Raw genomic sequence first — 19,453 nt, 5'->3', positions numbered from 1 at the left:
TTGTTAAGCATGCTTTTGTACTTTTAGGAGTGTTAAAAGAAACTTTACAAACAACTAAATGTAAATGATATTATAATTAAATATGCAAAAGCTCTCCATTTGAAGAAGAAAGCCTGTAATTCTAGCTCTATAATTTCAAGTTAGTTTTTTAAACTTCCTGACCCTCAGTTTCCTTACTTGTAAAATAAGAGATTGATGAGGGGCACCTGGCTGGCTCAACTCTTGATCAAGGTCATGAGTTCGAGCTCCACATTAGACTTAGGCGTAGAGCTTACTTAAAATCTTTTTAAGATTTTATTTATTTATTTGACAGAGACATAGGGAGAGAGGGAACACAGCGGGGGAAGAGGGAGAAGCAGCCTTCCCACTGAGCAGGGAGCCTGATGTGGGGCTCGATCCCAGGACTCTGGGATCATGACCTGAGAAGGCAGATGCTTAACGACCGAGCCACCCAGGCGCCCCTTAAAAATAAAATCTTTGAAAGATAATTTAGTACATTCACATAGTACAAAATTTAAAATTACAAAAAGGGCATGTATTGTAAAGTCCCTTCCAAACCTATTTCCCAGCCACTTAGTTCTCCTTTTCAAGAAAAGCAACCTTCTGAGTTTATTGCTTATTATTCTAGAGATAACACAGACGTGTAATCAAACATACGTTCTTTTCCTCCCCTTCTAACACAGATGATCGAATTTCTACCCACTGATCTACCACCTGGCTTTTTTTTAATGGATCCATGTAGAGTAGTGTTTTTAATATTTATGCATAAATAGCTGTCTCATTATTTCTTCTTTTTTTTAACCTCTTTTTTTTTTTAATTTATTTATTCAACAGAGAGAGAGAGATTACAAGTGGGCAGAAAGGCAGGTGGGGGGGGGAGCAGGCTCCCTGCTGAGCAGAGAGCCTGATTCGGGGTTTGATCCCAGGACCCTGGGATCATGACCTGAGCTGAAGGCAGAGGCTTTAACCCACTGAGCCACCCAGGTGCCCCTTGCCTCATTATTTCTTAATGGCCACACGGAATCCCATCGTATGGATGTACCATAAATTAATCAGTTGTTGAACACTTATTTTTTCCAAACTTTGACTTAGCAAAGTTTTTAACCAGATGTTAGGAGTAAGTTTGTGACCTTTAAAATTTGAAAAGCATCATTTGAGGTTTTTTGAAGACTGTGAAGTCTTGTCACTTCAGAAATGGGAAAAGTGTTTTGATCTCTACTCTGAGTAGGTACTTCTCTACTTTGTAAGCATGAGAAGTGTTTCTTTTCTTTGGGGCAGTAGGTCTAGCTTCTTGATGGAACCATGAGGTAGGCTCTGTGACAGAAGGTTGCAGTGACACTCTTGTGTGTTCCAAGTTGGTAACAGGTGGATGTTCTTCTAGGCAGGCCATTCTTCTCACTCGAGAAGCCCTGGGCCACTTCCAGGAGTCTGAACCTTTCAGTCACATGGACCCAGAGGACTCAGAGGAGGCCAGGTTCCTGAATCTCCTGGAGACTATTTTCAAAGGTAATTCCTTCTCCCTTTTCAGTTAGCAAATAAAACATGTCAGCTAGAATTTGTGGGCCATTGACTTTATCCCAGACGCTGACTGGGCCAGCAGAACCCAGTGCTAAAGGAATCCAGGAACGGCTGGCCGTGGCTCTGCTCTGGAATGGAAGCAGCCCGAGGGCCTCAGATTAATAGTCATACAGTGTGAAAGAGTGTTTCCAAACCACAGAGGACTTTAGAATCTTTATCGAGAAATACCAAGATAATTTAGAGTAGGTTCTAAATGTATACCTTCCCACTGAGGAAACACATCCAATAGCTGTTGGATTGTCCCATATGCCCTTGAGCAACAACCATCCCATAATTCTCTCTTAGGCCCAGCAGCTTCCACACAGAATTCCCAGGGCCCCGCAGGGAACACGGGCCCAGAACGGACAGTCTGTGAAGACAAGCCCAGTGCATCAGAGCCTGGGAAAGCCAGGGAACATGATGAGCTGGTGAAGCAGGAGATGCTGGTGCAGTATCTGCAGGATGCCTATAGCTTCTCTCTGAAGATTACCGAGGCCATCAGCATCATCAGCAAGATGATGTATGAGAATACGACAACGGGTAGGCCAGCCTCCCTCTCTGAAAGGACTGGGTCTTGGGGCTGGAAAAACCAGTCTCATCCATATTTTATTGACGACTGTCTCCTCCTTCAAAAATAAAGGGATTTCTTTTTTTTTTTTTGGCTGCGTGCAGCCCCTTGGAGCATACACGTTAGCACATACAGTATTTCCCGGGAGGGCCGTCTGGGAGTTGATGTTCTCAGGGAGAATGAGGAAAGCTGCCACTTGAGCGTTGCACACTAAGAAAGCTTCTAGCGCTAAGTACTAAGGGAATTTTGCCAAGCGGTTGGATGACATGTGTCTATCCTCTCAGTGGTACAGGAGGTGATTGAATTCTTTGTGATGGTGTTCCAATTTGGGGTACCTCAGGCCCTGCTCGGGGTGCGCCGCATGCTGCCTCTCGTCTGGTCTAAGGAGCCTGGTGTCCGGGAAGCTGTGCTTAATGCCTACCGCCAGCTCTACCTAAGCCCCAAGGGGGACTCCGCCAGGTCAGTGTGGTACCTTCACCTTTGTGGATGTTTCTGAGGCCAACCTCTCATAGGATGTCTGCACTCCCCTAAAGAAATGGCAGGGAACAGGGGCACAGTTCTAGAAGAGTTCTGAATCCATAGGCCTATAGATCTGGAATGGAGCTCAGGGTGGGAGTGGACTTCTAGTCAAGTCCATTCTCTGTGGTTACACAACGCTGTGTTTGGATAGCCCTAATAACCTGTTTGCCAGGTTCAGACTTAGCAGTTTTTAATGACCTCTATTCTCTGTTCTTCCCACAGAGCCAAGGCCCAGGCTTTGATTCAGAATCTCTCTTTGCTGCTAGTGAATGCCTCAGTTGGGACCATCCAGTGTCTTGAGGAAATTGTAAGTTTCCTTACTTCTTTTTTTTCTTCCTTTCTTTCTTTTTAAGCAATTTATCTATTTAAGTGATCTCTACACCTAGCGTGGGGCTCAAACTCACAACCCCAAGACCAAGTATTGCACATTCCCCAGCCAGCCAGGCGCCCCCTTACTTCTGTTTTCTTTATTCATTTAATAAGTATCAGTGGTTACTGTGTGTTCAGCAACATACTCAGCCCCACAAAGTATAAGATTGCGTTCAAGTTCCCAACTTAAAAGGAACCAACAGTGTTTCGAGTAGCCAAAGGATGCAAAACATTTATAGAACGATGTAGCACATAGGTAGTTAGTGCACAAGTAGTGTTTATAGCAGCAATGATAATATAATAACACGTCGTATATGCCAGGCGCTACTCAGCAGTTTGCTCGTACGAACTTGTGTGATCCTCACACAATCCTATGGGGTGATGCTGTTTGTGCACATTTTACAGTGAGAAGTCTGAGGCACTGAGAGGTTAAGGGACTCAGCTAATTACAGCTGGTTTGTGGGAGAGACTCAGGCAATAAGAGGTCTGGAAAACACACTCTTTTTTTTTAAAAGATTTTATTTATGCATTTGAAAGAGAATGAGAGAGATAGCACCAGATGGGGAAGGGTCAGAGGGAGAAGAAGGCTCCCCACTGTGAGCAAGGAGTGTGATGTGGGGACTCGATCCTAGGACTCCAGGATCATGACCTGAGCCAAAGGCAGTTGCTTAGCCAACTGAGCCACACAGGTGCCCCAGGAAAACATACTCTTAACTTGTGTGTTACTCTGACAAGTCCCAAGAGGCAAAGAGAACAGTGTGGGGTAGGTGGTAGGACTTAAGCGGGGTCTTGAGAAGTATGATATAGAGAAAAGGAGGGAAGCACAGAGATGGAAAGTCAACAGAGTACAGAAAGTTCCAGAATGAATATCGTGTTCTGGATGGAAATTGTTACCTAGAAAAGATAATAAAGTGGGAGTGTAGGTTGGAACCGAACTGTAAAGGTCCCTGAAGGCCTTTCACGCGTCCTGGACTTTTTCCTTGTTTGCTGCCAGATCTGCTGTTTGGCAGATTAGCATTTGGACTGCGCAGCCTGAAGGTGGAGGTGGTACTGACCACTGGCCTCCACTAGATGGAGCATGATACTGGCCACCTTTCCCTCCTTGGGGGAGATGGGGCCGGTTTGGGAGGCGGGGGTGGCCCTGCTGGCAGCCCCTGGCCTGAAGGCTTATAGGCTAGCTCCTGGCCTGGACCCCCTCCGGTGGGCAAAGCAGAGCTACTTCTACAGGGTGAGCAGAGTCATGGCGCAATGCAGTAGGCGTTTGGGAACAGACTGGTGGAGAGGAGGCTGCTGTCAGTGTGCAGCGTTGGAACACTGGACTCAGGGTGGGAGGCAAAGCTATGGAACTGCACCTTTTTTTATTTTTAAGATTTTATTTTTTATTGATTTATTTTACTTTATTTATTTTTTAAGACTTTATTTATTTGAGAGGCACCTGGGTGGCTCAGTGGGTTAAGCCTCTGCCTTCAGCTCAGGTCATGATCTCAGGGTCTGGGGATCAAGCCCCGCATTGGGCTCTCTGCTCAGCAGGGAGCCTGCTTCCCCTCTCTCTCTGCCTGCCGCTCTGCCTGCTTGTGATCTCTCTCTCTGTGTGTCAAATAAATAAATAAAAATTAAGGGGAAAAAAAGATTTTATTTATTTGAGAGAGAGAGGAGAGAGAGCACACATGAGCATGGAGCAGGAGAGGGAGAGAGAGAAACAGACTCCCTGCTGAGCGGGGAGCCCAACGTGGGGCCGGATCCCAGGACCCCGAGATCATAACCCGAGCTGAAGGCAGATGCCCAACCAACTGACCCATCCAAGACCCCCAAAACTGCACTTAATAGAAGACAGAGTTTAAAGGAAGAATGAGGGGGGGAGGCACCTGGGTGGCTCGTTGGGCATCTGCCTTCATTCAGCTTGGGTCATGATCCTAGGACCCCAGAATTGAGTCCTCATCGGGCTTCCTGATCAGGACTAAGCCTGCTTCTCCCTCTCCCTCTGTCACACCCCCTGCTTGTGTGTGCACATGTGCATGCTCTCCCCCCCAACCACATAAGTAAATTTAAAAAAATAAAAATAAAAATTAGGGGTGCCTGGGTGGCTCAGGGGGTTAAAGCCTCTGCCTTTGGCTCGGGTCATGATCCCAGGGTCTTGGGATCAAGCCCCGAGTCGGGCTCTCGGCTCAGCGGGGAAACTGCTTCCTCTCTCTCTCTCTCTCTGCCTGCCTCTCTGCCTACTTGTGATCTATGTCTGTCTAATAAATAAATGGAATCTTTAAAAAATAAAAAAATTAAAATTGAAAAAAAGGAAGAATAGGTAAGACTACATGGAAAAAAATTAGTTGACCATGAAGTTCTAAATATATGTGACTAAGAGTGCTCTGGGCAAAATGAGAAGGAAAGGAAGGATGAAGCCTTCTGTTTTGCTTATTGAGTTGTGGTAACAGTAATAAGACCTATGAGAAATCTCTCAAATGTGGTCAGAACCACGGATCCGCACAGATCCAAACAAAGTCACTTTCAATACATTGTCTTAACAAACGTAGTTTTGAGGGCATGAGGGTGAAAAAGTGACAGAGCTGTAAGTACCTCCCCAAACCCTGAGATCATGTTCGAGCCTTCCTCCTCCTTCACCATGGCTAAGTGCTGCTTTTACCCACCTCAGATTCTCCGTGTTCTCATCAGAGAAGTGGGCCGAGGACCAGGCAAATCATTATTTTCTGGCCTGAGCCCTTTTTCTTTTCTCTTCAGCTCTGTGAGTTTGTGCAGAAGGATGAACTGAAGCCAGCAGTGACCCAGGTGCTGTGGGAGCGAGCAACCGAGAAGGCCCCCTGCTCTCCTCTGGAGCGCTGCTGCTCTGTCATGCTTCTTGGGATGATGGCACGGTGAGGCTTGGGTCCCCAAAGGCAGTAGGGATAAGAGGGCAAGGGAGGGAGGGCTCTGAGAAAATTCCCTTCCCTTCAGTACCGACAGTCAGGCCCAGCAGCTGTATGTGTGAGCTGGTCACCTCAATGAAAAGTAAAAATAAAAGAGTGCAAGTACCAGCCCCTAAACCCTTCCCGCCGGCCTGCCCAACAGAATCGATGAGATTCATTATAGCAAGAGGGCCTCTGAGGGCTAGCCGTGTCAGAGCCTCTTCTGTAGTGCTCCAGGGCTCTCAGAAAGCCTTGCGCCAAATCTGTTACCTACCCCACCTGGCACTGTCCCCTACAGAGTGCTGTTTCTGACTAGCTTTAACTCAGTGGCTTCATTCCCCTAGAGGAAAACCAGAAATTGTGGGAAGCAACTTAGACACACTGGTGAGCATAGGGCTAGACGAGAAGGTTCCACAGGACTACAGACTGGCCCAGCAGGTGTGCCATGCCATTGCCAACCTCTCTGACAGGAGAAAGGTATGTGGGGTCTCCAAACCCAGGAGAATAGGGATCCTCTTAACCACTTGCAATACATACCCATGTTTTGCCTTTGTTGTTCTCCACAGCCTTCTCTGAGCAAACGTCACCCCCCCTTCCGGCTGCCTCAGGAACACAGGCTCTTCGAGCGACTACGGGAGGTGATCACAAAGGGTGAGCTGTCCAAGGGCCTGGGGCAGAATCGAGTCCCTTGTCTACACTGGGTAACTTCTCCCTTCTCCACTTCAGGCTTTGTCCACCCAGACCCACTCTGGATCCCATTCAAGGAGGAAGCGGTGACCCTCATTTACCAGCTGGCAGAGGGCCCCGAGGTGATCTGTGCCCAGATATTGCAGGGCTGTGCGAAACAGGCCCTGGAGAAGCTGCAAGAGAAGAGCGGCACCCAGGAGGGCCCCAGTGAGTGGGCAGAGGGTCCCCAATGGGCAGCAGCCAGATTCTGCTGCTTTTCTTGTTGGGCCAGAAGCCTTTGCCAACATAGCTTCCTGCCACAGCCCCTGACCTCTCTCATACTGTACTCTGTCACTTTTGTCACCCAGATTCGCCCTGTGAGCAAGGGGAAGAGCTTTCAGAGCAGGGTTTAAGGGCCCTATGAGACGTGATTTTGTCTTTTTCTCACTGCTTTCCTTCTCCCCTCCTCCAGAGAACATCCCCATGCTCCCCACTTCCCTGCTGATGAACCTGCTGTCCTTGGCGGGCGACGTGGCCCTGCAGCAGCTGGTGCATTTGGAGCAGGCAGTGAGTGGAGAGCTCTGTCGGCGCCGGCTTCTCCGAGAGGAGCAAGAGCAGAAGACGAAGGATCCCAAGGAGAAGGTGAATGAAGAGCCTGGGCATATGGGTTTGTGTCCCATACGTTGCCCAGATTTGTTTCATGGCCTGCGTCATTCGCATAGTCACATTGCCTCCTGGGGATCCCTGCTTTTCTACCCCTAAATAAAATGAGAAAGATGCTCTGCTCCTTGCTGCTGTTACTCTGGGAGACATTAGTGAGAACAAAGACAGAGCAGTGCGTTCACGGTCACCCAGGAAGGGAGGCTTTAAGGAAACACGGCACTGAGTTAGGGACCTTAGCCGGCAGCACAGGCTGCCCCCACAGAGGCTCTCCTTGTGAGGACAAGCACACCTCCGCCCTCCCCTTTCCCATCAGCCTTGGTCACTGGGCCTGCCACCTGATGGGAACTTTGTGTTCTCCACTAGAGGCAGTGATGTCTTGCAAACCAATGAGACACAGAGTCTTGTAGCCTTAGAATAAGGTCTGACCTCTGTGACCTTGAACCTCTGTCCACATGACCCATTTGTTGACTGTTTACAGGAAATGACATGATTCTCTGAGGGATGGGTTCAGAGGTGGAGGAATATGCTTTGGCAACTTGAATATAAATGCCATTTGTTCAGTTTTGAATTTGCCAATTCAGATTTGGCAACATGAAAACAAAATACAAAGACCTAGTTCTTTTCCTATTGAATTCAGGAGTCCTCCCTCTGCACAGACGCATTTGAAAGGTGTAGGAGTGAGTGGTTGTGCAGAGCTTGCCTTTCCCCAGATGCGTTCCTGCAAAATGAAAGATAGGCTGGGTGAGGGGATGGGGGTGCCCGGGTGGCTCAGTGGGTTAAGCCTCTGCCTTCAGCTCAGGTCATGATCTCAGGGTCCTGGGATCGAGCCTGCGTTGGGCTCTCTGCTCAGCGGGGAGCCTGCTTCCTCCTCTCCCTCTGCCTGCCTCTCTTCCTACTTGTGATCTCTGTCAAATAAATAAAATCTTAAAAAAAAAGAAAAGAAAGAAAGATAGCCTGGGATGAAGATAGATGCTGCCCCGCATGGGCCGTGATGCCTGGTTTCTCCCCTCAGCACACCGGCTCTGAGACCGCCCTGGAGGAGGAGATGGGACTGGCGGGCGCTGCTGCTGACGACACGGAGGCAGAGCTCATCCGTGGCATCTGCGAGAAGGAGCTGCTAGATGGTAAGACTGGCCGAGGGGTCTGCTCCCCAGCTGAGATAGCCTGTCCCAAACCGAGAGCTGTCTTCTGACAGGCATACAGGTACTGGCTGCCTTCATTCCACTTCTGCTCAAAGTCTGCAACAACCCTGGCGTCTATAGCAGCCCAGAACTCTCCGCTGCGGCTTCACTTGCCCTGGGCAAGTTCTGCATGATCAGGTAGGCCCTGGGGAAGGAAGCGCCTGCTCTGAGAGGATGGGGATCGACAGGCTCCCTGATGGTCCTCTCCTGGCCCCCTAGTGCCACTTTCTGTGACTCCCAGCTTCGTCTGCTATTCACCATGCTGGAAAAGTCCTCACTTCCCATTGTCCGCTCTAACCTGATGATTGCTACTGGGGACCTGGCCATCCGCTTCCCCAATCTGGTGGACCCCTGGACACCTCATCTGTATGCTCGGTAAGAGAGCCCTCATGACACTTTCTTTCTCTCTCTCTCTTTTTTTAAAGATTTTATTTATTTATTTGACAGAGGGAGAGAACAAAGCAGGGGGTGTCACAGGCAGAGGGAGAATAAACAGGCTTCCCACTGAGCAGGGAGTCTGATGCAGGGCTTGATCCCAGCCAGGACCCCCAGATCATGATCTAGCCAAGGCAGACGCTTAACTGACTGAGCCACCCAGGCTCTCCCCTCATGAGACTTTAGCAGGCCTTGCCAGCTCCCAGAGGCTGCAGTGTGACCAGTATTAGAATCTTTAAAACTGTATTTGTCTGGTCTTCAGCATTACCCTGAACATCTGCTTGATACCTGACCTGTACAGGCCTTAGCTAAATATGGCCCAAAAGGGATTGGTGCCTCTGTTCAAAGCCTTGGCTACAAGCTTGGCCTCTTTCCCCAATCCCAGTTTTCTAACTTCTAGAATGTCACATTAAGAAGGGGTAATAGAGGGGCGCCTGTGTGGCTCAGTGGTCTGGGTCTCTGCCTTCGGCTCAGGTCATGATCTCAGGGTCCTGGGATCGAGTCCCACATCGAGCTCCCTGCTCAGCGGGGAGTCTGCTTCCCCTCTCTGTCTCCCTCCCTGCCTACTTACGCTCTCTGTCTGTCAAATAAATAAAATCTTTTTAAAAAAAGCGGGGGGTAATAATACAGTGATACCTGGCTGGCTCAGTCAGTAGAGCATAAGACTCTTGATCTTGGGGTCATGAGTGTGAGCACCATATAAGGGGAGAATTTACGTTTAAAAAAAAGAAGTAGGGGCAATTGTTGCTGAGGGCCCTTCCTGCCAGTGTTGGTCCCAGTGAGTTAGGATTTCCTTCCTAGGCTCCGGGACCCAGCTCAGCAGGTGCGGAGAACAGCAGGGCTGGTGATGACCCACCTGATTCTAAAGGACATGGTGAAGGTGAAGGGGCAGGTGAGCGAGATGGCCGTGCTGCTCATCGACCCCGCACCTCAGATCGCGGCCCTGGCCAAGAACTTCTTCAATGAGCTTTCTCACAAGGTGAGAGGCAGCCAGGCAGCAGAGAGCTCACTGCTGAAGGAGTGGGCACAACACTGTCCCTATAACGTGACTCTCTCTCTCCCAGGGCAATGCGATCTATAACCTCCTTCCAGATATCATCAGCCGCCTGTCAGACCCTGAGGGAGGGGTGGAGGAAGAGCCTTTCCACACCATCATGAAGTACGTTTGCCTGGGCCCGGGAGCACATTTTTCCTGTAACTCATCCTTAGGAATCAGACAGACCTGTGTTTGCATTTTGGCTCTGCCACTTTTTAGCTGCGTGGCCTTCAGCAGTAACTTAACCTCTCTGCATCTGCTCCTCCTCTAGCAAATGAGGCCTGGGATGCTGGCCCCTTAGTTCTTGATCGAGTTTCTAATGCGGTAGGCACATAGGCGTCCTCACCGCATGACAAGCTGCTTTTGTTACGAATTTCCATTCTTGGTGAACATTTCTCCAGGGGTGGGTGGACCTTTCTCTGAGGGCGCAGGAAGAGGGCAGGAGGAACTGTGAGGCAGGCATGGGCCACGGCCGAAGGGATTCTCTCCCCGGCCAGGAGGGCAACAGAAGGCTGGTGCACGGGGAGGGATGGCTGTCCCTGGGAGGTCACATGTCCACATCTCCCATTCCTTAGGCAGCTGCTCTCCTACATCACCAAGGACAAGCAGACTGAGAGCCTGGTGGAGAAGCTGTGTCAGCGCTTTCGCACGGCCAGGTAGGCTGCTGTCCCCTGGGGTAGCCCCGAGGCCGTGGGAGCCTACTGAGGAAGGATGGGCCTTTACCTCTCTATCCCGCGACTCCCCCCTGCCGTCTGCAGGACCGAGCGGCAGTACCGGGACCTGGCCTACTGTGTGTCACAGCTGCCCCTCACAGAGCGAGGCCTCCGCAAGATGCTGGACAACTTTGACTGCTTTGGGGATAAACTGTCGGATGAGTCCATCTTCAGTGCTTTCTTGTTGGTTGTGGGAAAGCTGCGGCGTGGGGCCAAGCCCGAGGGCAAGGTGAGCCTGGCTGCCGGGCTTGTCCTCTGCACACTGCCCGGCCCGCCTCACCTGCCCCGGGCTGCCCTGCAGCCAATTCCGCAGCACCACCTGAGCCCAGCTCTTTCGTTTCTGCCTCCTGTTTCTTTGTCTTTCTCTCTTTTTTGAAATGGACTTCATTTTTTACAGCAGTTTTAGGTTCAAAGCAAAATTGAGTGGGAGGTATAGAACTCCTCCATATGCCCCCTACCCCCACCCACACGCACCACCTCCTCCAAGATCAACATCCCCCACCAAAGTGGCACATCTGCGACAATCGATGAACCTCTGTTGACACATCATTATCACCCAAAGTCCATAGTTTATCTTAAGGGTCACTATCAGTGTGCATTCTGTGGGTTTGGACAAGAGTAATGTCCTGTGTCCATCATTCTAGTATCCTACAGTGCAGTTTCGCTGTCTAAGAAGTCCTCAGGGCTCTCCCACTCACTCTGTCCCCCCAACCCCCGGCAACCACTGATTTGTTTTACTTTTCCACAGTTGTGCCTTTTCCAGAACATCCTATACTTGCAGTCACGCACTGTGAACCCCTGTCAGCTTAGGTTCTCTCCTTGATCTGCATTTCAGTTTTCACCGTGTGTTTTCATGACTTTTTTTTCATCATAGAAGTAACTGTGTTTCCAGGCCTGCTCTTCATGTCTTCTTCCCTTCCAGGCTATAATAGATGAATTTGAACAGAAGCTTCGGGTCTGCCACACCAGAGGGTTGGATGCAGTGGAAGACCTTGAGCTTGGCCAAGGGGGTAGCCAGAGGGCCCCATCAGCCAAGAAACCATCCACTGGTATGTGAGGCTGCCCCATGGGTGGAGAGATCCGGCCCTCCTCTGAGAGCTTCCTTTTTGCGGACTCTGTCTCTGCCTTTTCTAGTCTCTAAGCGGCACCAGCATCTGGCTTCTGCAGCCTCATCAGACGGTGACTTTGTCACCCCTGAGCCCCGCCGTACCACCCAACGGCATCCAGACACCCGACAGCGAGTTTCAAAAAAGAAACCCAGAATCGTCTTCTCGAGTGATGAGTCCAGTGAGGAAGGTACGATGCTCCCTCCTGGCCTTGGCCCAGAGGGAGCGTAACTTGGGGGTTGAGGCTGGTTCTGATGGGGTCCTGCTGTATAGATTTGTCTCCACTGCCTCGCCCCGAGGTGTCTTCCCCTTGTGCCGTTTGGGTTTTGTTTCTTCTGCGTGGTCTGGAGCCATCCCACTTGTTCCCTGAGATCTACTTTTCACCATCTTTGTGACTCAGCTTTTTCTTATTCCTCCAATCCTCTGAGTAGAGCTTTCAGCAGAGATGACAGAAGATGAGACACCCAAGAAGACTACACCCATCCGCCGAGCACCTCCTCGAAGGCACAGGACCTAAGAGGTCATCTTGCCTGTTCCTATCCCTGCTGGGAAGCTTGTCTTGCTGGGTGACCTAGAAGTCCGTTGCTCTTGTAAAATACTTGTTTGCCTGTCATCTTGTCTTTTTTAACATTTAATGGTCTTTATAATGTAAAGCATTTTTCTTAAACTAGCCCAACTGAACTGAATTGAGCTGCTTTCACCGGATTGTATGTCTCCCAGTCTCCTCATTTCCTAGTGAATAAATATTTTTATATACTTTTAGATTTTCCTAGGCTTGTCTGTTTCATCTTTCATGTTAGTCCAGATGCAAGAGACTGGGAGAGGATTATCAATTCAGAAAAAGGAGCCCGAAAGTCCTGGGGCCTATCTCAAGATCTGATAAACTCCATGCTTACCCTGGTGCCTCATCTTCCCCTTCTTGACCTCCCCACACTGCACAAGTGACAGGATTGCTGCACGGTGGCGAAGCACGGAGAGTTTAGTCTCCAGGTAGACGGGCTCCACTTGGGGACGGTTTTGCCCTCCAGGGGCCATTTAGCAATGTCTAGAGATTTTTTTGTCATCACAACCTAGATGGGAGGGATGCTCCCTATCAGCATCTAGTGGGGAGAGACCAAGGCTCTTGCTAAATACCGCACAGTGAGAAGACAGACCCCACAACAGAATGATTCAGCCCAAAGCGTCAGTCAGTGGTTCCAAGGTAGAGAACCCTTCTCTAGACCCCGGGCTGGTCTGCGTGCTCCCCTCCCCCATTTGTGCTCCCTGAGCCTGTCTCTGGGACAGGGGACTGACCTGGTCTCAGGGTTGATGGAAGGTCAGCTCGCCCCCAGCATCTGTGCAGACTGCCTACCAAGGCATCACTTTACTGTTCTAGGGTCTGTGGGAAGTCAGCCACGTGCGGACACTGCTTTAGCTTGCCCACACCCTCAGCTCCCCAGGTCTGCTCTGCTGAGTCACCTGGACCATTAGGCAGCGAGCATGCTCTCATGACAACACTGGTGTCTTTGCTGCCATGACAACAGCAGGCTGCATCGGTAATGCTCCATGGGCACTGAGCTCCCTTTTTGGCAGAAGACAGTAATGAAAAAGGACGTGTGTGCAGCAAAAGGGAAGATGGGACCTCAGACACATTCTAGGTAGTGTGGGAGCATAGAGTCCGGGGAAAGGGTTAATGGTGCTGGCTGAGCTAGGGCAGAATAGAAGGGTTAGCAGCTGAGTCCCTACCCCAGGCCCCACCAGACCACCTGTGGTGCTTCCCAGCTCCTATCACCATTAGGTGCTTTCTGGCCCTGCTCTTGGGGTTCGTGAAAAGCCTGGGAACCAACCATGCACATGGCTGCCAGACAGACACAGACTTGGCTCTGGGGCCCCAAGGAGGGAGGGCAACCCTGGAAGGGTAGGGACTGTGGGGGGAGGGGGGGTGGTTTGCAGTCGGGGTGCAGGAGAGTGTACTCTCTGCCTTTTAAGCAAAGGTTATCACCAGGCCGGGCTAAACTTAGCCACAGGCTCTTCAGCTAGAAAAGGGGGCTGGTCTCAGGTTACGCTGGGCCAGCAAAGAGGCCCCTGGATCCCCAACCCCCAGCACCTGCTGATGGGACTTGTCCCTTCCACCCCAATCCCCTCTAAACCTTCAAGCGTTCTGAACGCAGCCTTTCTTCCGTCCAAAGCTGGCAAACCCCGCCGCAGCGGGCCCCAGATGGGGAAGGAGAAGGGATCCCTCCCTCGACCTAGCGTGGGGCTGAGGGCCGGTTCCCACCACGTGCCCAAGACGTCCCAAATTTATCCCTCTTCTGGACTCCTCACCCTTCCCCCAACATCCCGGGGCGCGGGGCTGGGTAGGGGCGTCCCTGGCTCTGGGGCTGGCCGGCACGTCCCAGGATGGGGAGGGACTTCCGCCCTCACGTCCAGCTCTCCGGCCGGGGCTGGAAGCGGTGAAAGGGGCACTCTCTCCTGGCTCTGGCTGCACAGCACTCAGGTCTCCCAGGAGCGATTTTGTGGGAGACCTTCGGCCTCGCGTCCTCCCCCTCCGGCCCAGCCCCGCCTCGGGGAGAGGAACTGGTGCACACAGGGCCTGGTTTGTCCGCCCCAATTACCAGCCCTCCCGGCTGCCCGAGCTTGCAGGACAGCGTGACCTTCAGCGCAGAAACCGCCCCCACTCCTCAGCCATCTCCCGAGCCCTAGTTCTTCTCCAGGACCCCACTGCCCAGTGCCAGTCCAGGCCCCCGGCCCAAGGAGGCGGGGAGCCAGGGCCCGGGGAGGGGGCGGTGGGGGCTGGGCAGAGCCCGGCAGGAGGCGGGCTGACCCCTCCCGGGCCTTTTCCTCTGCGGTTCCCTCGCCACTACCGAAGAGCCTGGAGAAGTTCCTCAGCCTTCCCGCCTCTCAGCCTCTGAAAGAAAGGGGAGGGGGGTGGCCGCGCACAACCGCGAGGGGTCCCGGCTCCAGCTCCAATTCCCCATCCCACCAGCTCCCGAAGCCCTCCCGTTTCATCTGTGAAGCAACTTTAACGGCTCTGGCTCCCGGAGGGCTTCCGTTTTCACCAGGAGCCTGATCCTGGGGTCCACAGTCTCCTGCATGCCCACGAGTGCCATTTGCAATCACCTCCTCCACTGAGCTGGTCTCTGTCCCCTCCCCCACTCCGTCCCTAGCCCACACGCTAGGTGCGTGCACACTGGAAGAAGCAGGCAGGTCCAAAAATTCGGGCCCGGCTACTCCCGGCTTTACGGGTGCACGTAGCTCAGGCCTCCGCGCCCTTGGGCCCCGACTGGGCGAGCCGGCGAGAGGCGGGGCCCGCGCCCCCACGCTCCGCCCAGGCACTATAAATTTGGACTGCAGCCTCCTCTGATGCTCTCTGCTCTTCCCCGTTCGACAGACAGCCGCATCTTCAGGTGCAGTGCCAGGTAAAGCTCGGCAAAGCCAGACAGAGAGGGACCTCGAGAGGCCGGGGCACGGCTCCGAAGGGGACCAGGGGCGCTCGCGGACCCGGGCGGGGCTGCGCGGCCGCTGGTCGGGCGTGCCCGGCCGGACCTCCGCATTGCAGGGGCGGGAGGACGGACGTGCCCAGGCGCGGGCTGGGAATGGAGGCCGGGGGGTGGGGGGAGGGGAGGGCAGTGGCCGGACTGCAGCCCCCGTCCGCCCCGACTCTCTAATGCTCGCCTTCCTCTCCCCGCAGCCGCGTGCCCGAGAGACGATGGTGAAGGTCGGAGTGAACGGGTGAGTTAGGGGATGGGGCAGGGTGCGGCCCCGGGCGAGCGGGTGGAGGACGTGGGTGCGGTGGTCCTACCCCCCCACCACCACACCCGCAAGGAGAACTCAAGGTCGGCGCTCTGACCTGGCGGAGGTTCCGGCCCCAGAGGCCCTCGTGGCCCCCACCCCATTCCCGGCCGTGGCGCCTCCTGCAAAGCCACCCCTGCGGGTTCGAGCGGTCCGCCGCTGTCCCGGCTTAAGAGCCATCCCCTAATCCCCCAGTCCCGGCTTCTTTCTTTGCTTTCGCGCCCTGCGGGGTCACGTGCCGGGGAGGCGCCCCTCCCCCACCAGCCTCTTCCCTCCCCACCCCCCACCTCGCGCGCGCGGCCCGGGGCTCCCGGGGCTCGCTTAGCTGGGTGCGCAGCCCGTCGGGAGGGCTCGTTTGCGGTAACCTTGCCGCCATGTTGCAACGGGGAAGGAAGTGAAGGAACCACCGTTAGGAAATCTCCCGTAGCTCCTCACTGTTCCTCCTTCCTCGCCTATGACTAAATCTCCGAGGCCTGCCTCGCTGGGGTGGAGTCGCCTCTATCCCGTCGGCCAGGTGAGGCAAAGCTGCCCGCAGCCTCGCTCTCGAAAGAGCCTGACTTGAGAACCTGATCACATCCCTTAAGCTGCCAACCAAATTTCCCTCGGGGATGCTCTTCCTAGATGATCCTCTGATGAATCAGAAACGTGGGTTCAGGGGAGTCCTGTCTTGTTATTTTTTTTTTCTTTCTCAGGAGAGGTGTGGTAGCTGCAGCTTAGTGCCATGTTGGGGGAGCTGAGTCATGGGTAGATAGAAATTTTCCACCACAAAATGGCTCCTGTGGCAGCAGCCCCTTACATCTCACTGGCTCTCTTCGGAGCTCTTTCCTTCCTTCGATGCCTAGAGCTGACCCAGCCCTAAAAGGCAAGGCTATAAAGGTCACTGGGAGGATTAGGTGTCGGTGAGCCTTGGGAATCCTGCCCTTCTCCCTATTCCATCTTCCGGAAATCAGATCCCCACTCCACTCTAATCTAGGGTTAAATATAGCTGCCTGACCTTTCTGCAGTTCCCGCCTGGGTTTCTACTCTCTTACTTCTCACTGCCCACCACCACCACACACACACACACCTGTTGCTTCTGCTCCTAATTTCTAGAAGAGGGCTTGCAGGGACAGACATGTTAGCAAACTGGACTCCTGAGATTAGGGGGTTGGGAAGTACCCTTTTTCCCCCTCCTCTTTCCTTTTTGGAGGAAGGGATGTGCTTTCCTTGTCCAGTTAATTTCTGACCTTTACTCTTGCCCTTTGAGCTTGGTGATGCTAAGTGTGCAAGTCTTTGCTGCCCAGAGGGTGTTTCCTGAAGCTGGGCCAGACCAGTGCAAGCATTGTCAGGGCGCAGATAGTGGGGGTGATAAGTGCCACGTGCCCAGACTGTGGGAGTGGCCAGACCATGCCCTGAGCTGCTGTTACTCCTGGTGGGACTGGTAGACACTGGGAGTTGGGCAAGCGTTTGAACCTAATCACCTCTTGGGAAGGCTTCACTTATTGGCCATGCTGTCCTGGCAGGGTTGCACAGGATAAAATTAGATTTCTTGGGACTAATAGTGGCAGGGAAGTGCCATTTTCTCACCCCTGGAAGGGGATGAGTTGGCCTCAGACTGTTTTCATGCCCAGGAGGCTTTTCTCTTCTGCCCCACTCATTCCTTCTCACCCCTTGTCTTTCTCAGATTTGGCCGTATTGGGCGCCTGGTCACCAGGGCTGCTTTTAACTCTGGTAAAGTGGATATTGTCGCCATCAATGACCCTTTCATTGATCTCAACTACATGGTGAGTGCTGCCCCTGCAGCCGCGCTAGGGAGCAGAGCCCCACTGAAGCAGAGCCCCTCACTGCCCCCTCCCCCTTTCCCCATCCCTCCAGGTCTACATGTTCCAGTATGATTCTACCCACGGTAAATTCCACGGCACAGTCAAGGCTGAGAACGGGAAGCTTGTCATCAATGGGAAGTCCATCTCCATCTTCCAGGAGTAAGTGTGGAGGAGAAACAGGAAACTGGCTCTGAGGGAGGTACTAGGATGGGGTGACCACCTTGGGTACATGGTATGTCACGCCCCTAAATTTGGTGTCGTCTTACCTTATAGGCGAGATCCCGCCAACATCAAATGGGGCGATGCTGGTGCTGAGTATGTTGTGGAGTCCACTGGGGTCTTCACCACCATGGAGAAGGCTGGGGTGAGTGCCAAGGAGAGTAAAGGTGGGAGGGTGTTGACCCTGGGCTCTGGTGTAGGTGTAGTGGGAAGAATGGGGACTGGGGGCTTAGACCAGGAAAGGAGGGCCTGGCTTACAAGAACTTCTCCACTGCAGGCTCACTTGAAGGGCGGGGCCAAGAGGGTCATCATCTCTGCTCCTTCTGCTGATGCCCCCATGTTCGTGATGGGTGTGAACCATGAGAAGTATGACAACTCCCTCAAGATTGTCAGGTGAGCATGGCAGAGGGCAGAGGAGTGGAGAAGTGGTCTAGTAATACTGTGTATCACAGGATGGATCTGCTTGGCCTTGACCTACCTCCCTCTTTTCAGCAATGCCTCCTGTACCACCAACTGCTTGGCTCCTCTGGCCAAGGTCATCCATGACAACTTTGGCATTGTGGAGGGACTCATGGTATGAATGATGGGGAAAGTGCCCCATGCCCATTGACTTCTCATCCTGGACTGCATATTTCTGCTTAGAACATGGTCCTGGGCTGGGGGTAGCCACAGGGGTTTCAAGGTCAGGTGACTCTGTCCCTTAATTCTTCCCAAGGGTGGGTGACATGAGTACTGTGTAGGCCCTCACTCCTGCCACCTCCCCCACCCCCCCACCCCATTTCCAGACCACCGTCCATGCCATCACTGCCACCCAGAAGACTGTGGACGGCCCCTCTGGGAAGCTGTGGCGTGACGGCCGAGGGGCGGCCCAGAACATCATCCCTGCTTCCACTGGTGCGGCCAAGGCTGTAGGCAAGGTCATCCCTGAGCTGAATGGGTAAGGTGCCTTGCTGCTTTTCTACCCTAGGGACTTGGTGAGGGGGGTGGTGCAGTGCAGAGGCAGAGGAATGGTGCTGAGCCCGTTTCCCCTTGTCTGTAGGAAGCTCACTGGCATGGCCTTCCGTGTCCCCACCCCCAACGTGTCTGTTGTGGATCTGACCTGCCGCCTGGAGAAAGCTGTAAGTGGGTTGGAAGAGGTGGCAGGCTAGGGATTGGGGGTGGTGGGGGGAGAAGAATAGCAAGATTGGAACTTGGATAAACCTCTCATTTTTACCTTGTTAGGCCAAATATGATGACATCAAGAAGGTGGTGAAGCAGGCATCAGAGGGCCCCCTTAAGGGCATCCTGGGATATACTGAGGACCAGGTTGTCTCCTGCGACTTCAACAGTGACACCCACTCCTCTACCTTCGATGCTGGGGCTGGCATTGCTCTCAATGACCACTTTGTCAAGCTCATTTCCTGGTATGTGGGGTGCCGTGGGGCGGGGGGGGGGGGGGGGGGGGGGGGGGTTGGGGGTGGGTGGCGGTTGGCGCCCTCTGGTGCCCAGTGTGGGGAAATAGCCTTTCACTCCTTGATCTTCCAGGTATGACAATGAATTTGGCTACAGCAACCGGGTGGTGGACCTTATGGTCCACATGGCCTCCAAGGAATAAGAGCCCCCTGAACCACCAGCCCCAGCCAGAGCAAGAGGAAGAAAGAGGCCCTCAGCTGCTGGGGAATCCCTGCCCCAACTTATCCCCTAAAACACTGAGAATCTCCCAACCTCCACTGTTTCCATCCCAGACCCCCTGAAGAAGGGGAGGGGCTTGGGGAGCCCTACCTTGTCATGTACCATCAATAAAGTATACTGTACCCAGCCAACTCCTTGGTCGTTTTAGCTTTTTCCAGTGTCTGGGATAAAGGGAGCTATGCTGAGTGCCAAAAGAAATCAATCTTGCTGACAGTACCCAGGGAAGGCCTAGCACACTCCAACCAGGTGTGAATTCTGCCAGAGGTCTTAGGCCTAACAG

General features: G+C 53.0%; 2 protein-coding genes across 4 annotated transcripts in view; both read left to right on the top strand.

Annotated features, from left to right (window-relative positions):
• Positions 1 to 12,478, top strand: part of NCAPD2 (non-SMC condensin I complex subunit D2) — a 29,717-nt gene extending 17,239 nt beyond the window's left edge. For all 3 annotated transcript variants that reach the window (XM_032348998.1, XM_032348997.1, XM_032348999.1), the window contains 19 exons: positions 1,382 to 1,506; positions 1,864 to 2,097; positions 2,410 to 2,584; positions 2,867 to 2,951; positions 5,747 to 5,880; positions 6,255 to 6,387; positions 6,477 to 6,561; positions 6,637 to 6,804; positions 7,049 to 7,218; positions 8,252 to 8,363; positions 8,435 to 8,558; positions 8,640 to 8,795; positions 9,657 to 9,834; positions 9,920 to 10,014; positions 10,467 to 10,547; positions 10,650 to 10,833; positions 11,527 to 11,653; positions 11,739 to 11,900; positions 12,142 to 12,478. In XM_032348998.1, the coding sequence (XP_032204889.1) occupies positions 1,382 to 1,506; positions 1,864 to 2,097; positions 2,410 to 2,584; positions 2,867 to 2,951; positions 5,747 to 5,880; positions 6,255 to 6,387; positions 6,477 to 6,561; positions 6,637 to 6,804; positions 7,049 to 7,218; positions 8,252 to 8,363; positions 8,435 to 8,558; positions 8,640 to 8,795; positions 9,657 to 9,834; positions 9,920 to 10,014; positions 10,467 to 10,547; positions 10,650 to 10,833; positions 11,527 to 11,653; positions 11,739 to 11,900; positions 12,142 to 12,227 (2,614 nt within the window). In that variant the 3' untranslated portion in view covers positions 12,228 to 12,478. The remainder of the gene's footprint in view (positions 1 to 1,381; positions 1,507 to 1,863; positions 2,098 to 2,409; positions 2,585 to 2,866; positions 2,952 to 5,746; positions 5,881 to 6,254; positions 6,388 to 6,476; positions 6,562 to 6,636; positions 6,805 to 7,048; positions 7,219 to 8,251; positions 8,364 to 8,434; positions 8,559 to 8,639; positions 8,796 to 9,656; positions 9,835 to 9,919; positions 10,015 to 10,466; positions 10,548 to 10,649; positions 10,834 to 11,526; positions 11,654 to 11,738; positions 11,901 to 12,141) is intronic.
• A 2,548-nt stretch (positions 12,479 to 15,026) lies between these two features.
• On the top strand, positions 15,027 to 19,304 carry GAPDH (glyceraldehyde-3-phosphate dehydrogenase). Its single transcript, XM_032349015.1, has 11 exons — positions 15,027 to 15,108; positions 15,381 to 15,421; positions 17,145 to 17,244; positions 17,336 to 17,442; positions 17,557 to 17,647; positions 17,780 to 17,895; positions 17,995 to 18,076; positions 18,288 to 18,439; positions 18,542 to 18,620; positions 18,724 to 18,905; positions 19,027 to 19,304. Exons 2-11 carry the CDS (start codon positions 15,399 to 15,401, stop codon positions 19,094 to 19,096), a joined length of 1,002 nt encoding a protein of 333 aa, XP_032204906.1. The 5' UTR covers positions 15,027 to 15,108; positions 15,381 to 15,398; the 3' UTR covers positions 19,097 to 19,304.
• Positions 19,305 to 19,453: the final 149 nt, after the last annotated feature.

This window comes from Mustela erminea, chromosome 6, assembly GCF_009829155.1.
Source record: "Mustela erminea isolate mMusErm1 chromosome 6, mMusErm1.Pri, whole genome shotgun sequence".
Classification (NCBI taxonomy): domain Eukaryota; kingdom Metazoa; phylum Chordata; class Mammalia; order Carnivora; family Mustelidae; genus Mustela; species Mustela erminea.
The sequence above is the reverse complement of the archived record's forward strand: the minus strand, read 5'-3'. Positions and strand labels throughout refer to the sequence as shown.

Bases quoted from the DNA above. Each gene is read 5' to 3' on its own strand.
- GAPDH (XM_032349015.1), top strand. From the start codon at position 15,399: ATGGTGAAGGTCGGAGTGAACGG. The intron at 17,245-17,335 runs GTGAGTGCTGCC...CCATCCCTCCAG, and splicing joins TCATTGATCTCAACTACATG to GTCTACATGTTCCAGTATGA. The intron at 17,648-17,779 runs GTGAGTGCCAAG...TCTCCACTGCAG, and splicing joins CCACCATGGAGAAGGCTGGG to GCTCACTTGAAGGGCGGGGC.